The sequence below is a fragment of the Camelina sativa genome, chromosome 15 (genome assembly GCF_000633955.1).
Source record: "Camelina sativa cultivar DH55 chromosome 15, Cs, whole genome shotgun sequence".
Classification (NCBI taxonomy): domain Eukaryota; kingdom Viridiplantae; phylum Streptophyta; class Magnoliopsida; order Brassicales; family Brassicaceae; genus Camelina; species Camelina sativa.
This window is the reverse complement of record NC_025699.1, coordinates 7407703-7415301: the sequence shown is the minus strand read 5'-3', so window position 1 is coordinate 7415301 and position 7599 is coordinate 7407703. Positions and strand designations below refer to the sequence as shown.

General features: G+C 32.7%; 2 protein-coding genes across 2 annotated transcripts in view; both read right to left on the bottom strand.

Moving 5' to 3' along the window:
- The window catches only part of LOC104745878 (biotin carboxyl carrier protein of acetyl-CoA carboxylase), a 3752-nt gene extending 1593 nt beyond the window's left edge, over positions 1-2159 (bottom strand). Inside the window, exons 1-6 of the mRNA XM_010467246.2 lie at positions 1950-2159; positions 1172-1363; positions 904-980; positions 642-701; positions 320-523; positions 160-222 (exon numbers count right to left, since the gene is read on the bottom strand). Of these exons, the coding sequence (XP_010465548.1) occupies positions 160-222; positions 320-523; positions 642-701; positions 904-980; positions 1172-1363; positions 1950-1959 (606 nt within the window). The 5' untranslated portion in view covers positions 1960-2159. The remainder of the gene's footprint in view (positions 1-159; positions 223-319; positions 524-641; positions 702-903; positions 981-1171; positions 1364-1949) is intronic.
- Positions 2821-4410, bottom strand: LOC104745877 (RNA-binding protein cabeza). Its single transcript, XM_010467243.2, has 4 exons — positions 4299-4410; positions 3481-3920; positions 3233-3368; positions 2821-3126 (listed from the first exon to the last, which is right to left on the bottom strand). The coding sequence occupies exons 2-3, from the start codon at positions 3882-3884 to the stop codon at positions 3278-3280; spliced, it is 495 nt and encodes a 164-aa protein (XP_010465545.1). The 5' UTR covers positions 3885-3920; positions 4299-4410; the 3' UTR covers positions 2821-3126; positions 3233-3277.

The window sequence follows — 7599 nt, the reverse complement described above, 5'->3', positions numbered from 1 at the left end:
GGAATTGGCCACCGAGTTGTTCAATGTAGCACAGAATTTGACCTTCTTTCACTTGGTCTTTCTGTCAGATTAAACAAAAGCAAACAAGAGAGTAGTAATCAGTGGTTTTTTTTACCCCATAAAAATCAAACACTCTCTTTTGTTCAAGAAGATTTGTACCTCTTTACATGACGAAGGCATGCGTTTACCCTTTATAGTTTTGGATCTCCTGAAGAACCCTACCTGCACATTACCACACCATTTAGATTGGGGACAACCATAAGTGGCTTACTCTCTGAAAGCCAGGTTTCCATGCGTTTAAGTTGTGTGGATCTCTTACTTTTGGAGATTGGAGAATCATCAAACCGTGATCAGCAGCTGAGGATGCTGGTCTTGTGATAGCCAATGAAGTAGAAGGAGTTGATCCATTCGAATCAGGACTCTTGGTAGTTTCACTGGCAGCAGCCACAGCAGGAACTGGATGAGGCTGCGGACTACTTTTGTCAGTTAGATCCCTTGCTACATATAGGCGGAAACCCCCCAGCTATTAGAATTTGCAAATAAAAGACGCAGAAAACATTAGATAAGAATCCTATTTAAAACTTAAAACTTAGCTGAGATGACTCTGCAAAACAGTAAGAATCAACTGAGTGGGGTCTTACTTTCAATTCAAACTCTGCAATTGATGAGGAATCGCATATTTCAGTGACAAGAGCTTCCACCTAGAAGAAAAAAAAGAAATTAAACCGAATGCATCCAATTAGAAAACAGACTCAATTGGTTTTATTGTGCATGCACCAAGTGAATTTTCCCACTAACTCCTCAAGGTAACACATTCTCTTCTCTTCCATTTGACAATAAGGGAACAAATTCAGAAATCTTGGCAAATGACATCCTAATAGTAAATGGCGAATGAAAACCCACCTCAGATGGCTTGGGAACTAGCTGAGCGTTCAATGGAGATGACTTGGTTTCTTCAGAATCTTCTACTTCTATAGTAGCTGTGCATAAGAAGGTTCAACTCAAAATCAATAAAGGAATAATAAAAGACACTTTCCATGCACATATTAGCCCACCACCAGTGAACACACTCGATGTGCAAAACATATAGATGGTAAAATAGCTAAAATGAGCATATCTACGATAGAAGAAAGTAACCTGAAGATAATCAAACATATAGATATAAGCTGACCTGATGTTTCTGCGGTTGGGACAGTAGATACTTGGACAGCTTTCACAGATCCAAAAGTTGTCCTGAGACTCAAGTACTTCACCGGCCTTTGTCCAAGCAATGATCTTTGGCTGAATGGTATCAGTAAGCTTCCAGAACTTACTCTACTAAGGTCTACTGCTGAGATTTTAATTTTAGGAACTCCTAGGCTACCTGAAAATATACGCTCAATTGAGGAAATCAGAGAAAACAAGACGGAATCAAAAAAGAAAAGCACAAAATCCTCAAATATGATCACTCACTATTTAAGTTGTACATAAGAACTCAATCCAAAATAGCTCCAGAAGCTTTCAAGTGATTCAAAATATAAAATCTAAGACATAAACTCATGTTAACCTAGCTCCACGTATACTCAACAGTGAGAGATTAAATGCCAAACTCATGACAATGGTGTATTCAAATTAGATTAGCTTGGCAGTTCAATATCAAAGGAAGTAACTTGAATCTCATAAACATTGATACGAACACTGAATTCAAATTCTTCAACTTTAGATCTCTAATTCATACCAAAATCAACCTAATTGTTCAAAATTGAAGTCCCTTTTCTGAATTCTCTTATCACACAAATTAGCAGAGTCCTCAAAGTTCTAATCTTTTCGATAAAATATGGTTTTAAGAGAGTAGAAAGCTACGAAAGGATTCAAATTTCAATGTAGGAAGAAAAACCCAGGTTAGTGTACGATCCCAGGAAATTGGAACAATGAAGACAAAACAAGATACAGGTAGAGAAAAAACTTACAGGAAGCCATGGAGGGAGACAAGGATTTCGAGAAACAGGAAGAAGAATATAAGGAAGAGAATGAGAATTTGTGAGCTGATACGATAACGATACGAACGAGGAGGAGGACACAAAGATTTGACGAGTGTGGGAGAGATGATCAAATTGAGGTTAACGCTCGTCGTTTGGTTGGGTTCGCTCTGTTCGATACAACCAGAGTGGTCTTTGTACAGCGAAGCACGAAACATCAAATTTTTTTTTATATGATTTGGGTTTTTATGGCCCGTTTATGTAAAGCCCATTTAATTGCCTAAGCCCGAAGTAGTGAAGTTTTGTTTATGTATATATATAATAATATTGTTTTTGCCTTTTAGGTAAAAAAGAAGTCTTACAAATTACATTTTATACAAATCATTTTGGTGCACAAAAAAAAAAAAAAAAAATTATTTTAGAAATATTTATTACACCTGTTTTAGAGCATATACTTTCCAATTATATCCTATTAAAATATCTAGTTATGCACTAAAAGTTTTCTCTTGCCGCATTTGGAGATGCATACCAAAACCTACATATGTTATCCTAAGCATTTTAAATTTTATATAGCTTGGAAGTTAGACAATTTGGGGTATGTTAGACAATTTTATTTATTTATTTTTTTGATAATTGATATAAGTTTTCTTCTTATTTCATATAATTAATTGATACATAAATTTTGCTTATTATTGCTGTCACTAGTCACTAGGTTGATAGAATTATGTCTACTCTAAAAGTGATTGTTAGTAGTATATTACAGTCTATTAGAATATACGTTGAAAAGGCTGAACTACAATAAAACAAAAACAGAAAAAAAAAAAAAAGTAGCAACTCATCATGTATGTATAAAGCGATGAAATTGAGAAGAGAATCTTCTTTTAAGTTTGACGGAAAAAAAAAAAATCTTCTTTTAAGAAAGACATGCAGCGTACAATGATTAGAATAATAAAAACTCTTAAAAAGAAACTGCAAAAGAAAAATTACGAATTAAAGAGGAAAAAAAGAGAGAAAATAAAAATAAAAAGTGGATAATACATCCCAAAAGCACGACAGCTAAAGTTACAATATTGGCTCTCATTTTAACATCTCTAACAAAATTATCATCATCTTTAATTCAATCTTGCTCTGCTCCTGCTTCTCCTTTCCATTGATTGAAACGGTATGCCTACATCACAAAAACATTTCATCAATAGAACTTAATCACATACAAAGAGTACACTATCTATATATATGTAACGATAAAAATAATAGTTCAAAGTTGAATTAATTACCCAAGAACTTGGAGACATGGCTACTTCAAAAGCATTGTGTATAACTTAGAAAGAGGTCCTGTTGCTGAAGTCTCTTGGTGCATTGCATCTGAAGCATTCCATTCTGCTTGCAAAGTTGTGCTCATTGCAACCAAGCCTGTTTCCATTTTTAAATTAAACTTTAATGTACACGTATATAAAAACTATAGATTATATTCATGACTCGAGTTTTATCAACCAATTAGTGTATATGGATTAATAATTGTTACCTAGTGCAAATCCAGTCGCCGGATTTCCAGCTGGAGCGGCCGCCATTACCGGGGACTCTAGACCGCATAACGTCTGCGTCAAACATGGCCGGACCACCGATGCCACCCCCTCCTCCTCCAGCGCCAGTCTCGTCCTTGAAAGTGCCGCATTTGAAGCAAGTGGAGCGACTGGCGAAGTTGTGAGTCCCGCAGTTTCCGACGGTGCAGTACCAGTCACCTGGACGAACGTCGGAGCCAGTGGTGAATCCGAAAGCTGACATGGCTCTGCCTCCGTAACCGCCGAAGTCTAAGCCACCGACTCCAACGGGGCCGGAACGAGAGTCACCGCATCGCTGGCAAGAGTCTCGGCGCTGGAAGTTGAGGTGGCTGCATGACCTGCAGTTCCAATCTCCGGGTCTGTTCATTCTTCAGTTCTTGTTTGCGTGCGTTTATATTATTTCCTGTTACATGCATATTAATTCGAATATTAGATACTTCAACAAACTGAATAGTTGATGTAACAAAAAAAATATATCTATGTTACAAAATATCCCTGAGTAAACACAATAGGCACTAAGGAAAATGAAATTCTTATGTATTGAACTCATGCATGCTTTCGTTAAAAGTTAGTAAAATAGTTGTATCAATTTACGCAAAGATAGTAATAGTGGATATACATATATTTTCATATGTTTAATAGTTATGAAGACTAACTAACTTACTATATTCATTACGAATAACATAATATTTGCCAATTGTTTGTGGCTATATATGTCTGAAATCGATATCTATAAAATAATAAAATAGTTAACGAAATAATTTAGTTGAAAAAGACTAACCTTGAAGAACTTGGAAGAGATGTGATGATGAGTTTAGTGAAAGAAAAATAAGACACGAGGCTTTGAAAGAGTGATGTGAAGAGGATGGGCTTAAATAGAACAGAGAAGAACACACAACTGCTGGCTCGTTCAAAAAAAAAAAAAATAATTAATAATTACTTTCTCGTTTTCTTCACCTCTCAAGTGTAAACTTTCGCAAAAGAAGAGCAACAAAAATATAACCGATAAATATTTAAAATAAATTAAGTGAAAAATTTCGGCTAAGATTCCCAAGCCTAGAAATTATTTGATATGTTTGGCCACACCTTAGAGTGTTTCTTGTATTATGATATATACTGTATTTGTTTGATTATAATATGCTATCCGTAGCTTTGTTGTAATTAAAAGACATAGATTTTAGTGACTTACTGTCTTATTCACAATTACAAGGAATTCATATGAAGAATTAAAATTTTCGAAAATATGTAATACTTACTATGTATGGAAATAGCTAGTATAGTGGATTTTCTTATTGTCCTTGCTATATTGAAACAACGATGTTTTAATATTTTTTTGGGTTCAAATTAATCTTCGTTTAAGTAAAATTATATTATGACAGTCAAAGATAGACTCAACAGTTGATGATGCCACAACTTAGATTTTTTTTTACTCGACATGTTTTTTTGTCACCTACTCGTTCTTTTTATCATCTTGTTCATTTCAATTTTTATATAACAGTTGTAAATTTAAAGTACTTTGATTAGAAGAATCTTGGGTCAAAGCATAATGTAATTTTAAGTAAAATTAAGAGTGATAAGTAGCCAACAAACAACTAAAGGAGCCCACACCCAACTAAAAGAAAGAGATCTTGTTAACCTCTAGCTCTACATAAAAGCAGTCCTTTGACTCNCCTTTTTTTTTTTTTTTTTGACTCGTACCTTTTTGGACCGTCTATCTCTATAATGCAGTTCATAACTATATTTATTAATTTATCGTCAAAAAAAAAAAAACTATGTTTATTAATTCATGATTATACGCTTAAACACCAAGGAAGCTCATCATTTGGTTACCTATGAACGATGATAGTATTTAATTCAAGTAGCTAGTAGTTAGCTAGACGACCTTGCTTATAGTATCACAAAACAAAAAATATCAACACATTAATGTTAACAGAATTAATTCCAACTAACAAACTATAAATATCGTTTCTCTATTCTGAAACTTGTCATTGCTAACATACTTTTTTTTGTAATAACTTGTTAACGTATTTTGGAACACATAACGGTGGTATATATGTATGGAAGAATTCTATTTTACAAGTACACCATTTTCATATAGTTTAAACTTGTCATTTTAATTAGTTCTGTCTTACAACTACTTTGAAATGAGAAGAACTAATCTATGAAATTCTATTATTTTTTAAATGTGAAGGTAACGTAGAGATCGACCAGGGTGAATAGGAATTAACCCTAGAAATTTGGTTGGAACACACAATAAAATTGCTAAACGAAATTATATAAAAGTGTACAATATATAAAGATGATATATCTTTGAATAGGGAATCGATTCGGTATCTTCTACGTGGTATAAGCTTTTTGGTTGATATAGAAAAGGGTAGCTTAATCTCACAATTATATTATGGTAAGTCTCTTTCATTTATACTTTAACTTTAAGGAGGCAAAGGAATCGATATCCGAGACACGAATAAAAATTTATATTACTTTTGAATTTTGAATATTCACTATCTTTTGTTCTTCTTTTCTTTTTCATAAATATATAATACAAATTCTCCTTTGCTTAGCAGCAACGTAACAAAACTTGTAAACTTCAAAAAGAAAGAATGATTAATGTGATAGATATTGGTAAGTTTTACGAACTGTCTTTGTTGTTATATGTTCCACTCCGAATAATGTTTTCTATCGTATAATTTCTTGTTTTATTGTTCTATCATTTGTTTTCATTCGTAAAATTTGTAAAGAAGATTTTCATATGGTTTAAGTTGAAAATGGTATTATAAACAAAAAAAAATGATTACAAATGCGTCGAAGACCATACAAATATAATAGTGAAAAATAGAAAATCTAACAAAAATATGGGTAAAACGAAAACATAAAAAGAGAGGAAACTCAAAAGGGATGAGGCAAAATAGAGAGTTTCAATAAAGATAAATTTGGGTGATTGTGACGGAATAATTCTTCGATGTTTTCATTTAGACCATCTTTTCTTTTATTCTCACTTTAATTTTTCCTTTATTTTTCTTGATGTTTATTCCCGACTTAAGAAAAAAAAAACTAACTGGAACAAAGAAAAAAATTGGCAATCTTCCAAATATATTTATAAATAGGTATGATTTTTGTATTGTCATAACAAAATAAAAAAAGATAGGGGGAGAACTGCTAATATCTGGAGTCCATTCTCTTGGAGAAGAGTAAAGTGGGCAACCAAAAAAAAAGGAACTGGGCTGATTCGATTCTCTTTGGGACTCCCATCCATGCATCACCTCTTTCATTTTACTTTTATTATTTTACAATATTAAGTAATTACCTTTTATTTTAATTGTAAGCATAACAACAAATAACAAAACCTTTATTACGGGTCTCAAAACCTAAATATTTTAAAACATAGGAAAAGGTTTCGTACAATAAAATTTGAAAGAAAAAAATAGAGAAGAAGAAATCAAGTCAATTTACCTTAAAACCTATAATAAACAGTAGGATTTTCCGGAGTTACTGTCGGCGTTGGTATCCCATGGGTGTTCTTTGTAGTTGCGGCTACCCTTTTGTGCCATACTCTCAGTTGTTCTCATGTTATTATTAATCTAACACGTTTTCCAAAAATATTAGAGGGGTATTAAACTTGATATTCTTAAGATTTGATAAGATTTTAAAATTTTAGAATTCTGAAAGATTTTAAGAGATTTGATTGTGTTTTAGAGTTATTCTATTAAAAGAAAAGGAAAATAAAATATGTTTATATGAGATTCTATGAGATTTTATAGTAAACTTTGAATGATTTTAAAATATTTTATAACACCAAAAAAAGAAAACTCTATACCAAACGATTGTTCTCGTGTTTGTTCTCTTTCCTTGCATCGCTTATACACCACGTCTTCATATATTTTGTATTGTTTGTTAGTTAATTATCCCATTGTTTGAAGCTTGTCTTTTCTCAGTTAATAGTTGACCTCTCGTAATTTTACGTTTCATTGAACAAAAAAAGACACTGAACCACTAGGTTGTAGGTCGTTTGATTGCAAAGATTGATGAAATTATTCTCGCATCGTGCATATCACTAAATGAGAGTTTTCAAAATAGAGAAAAGA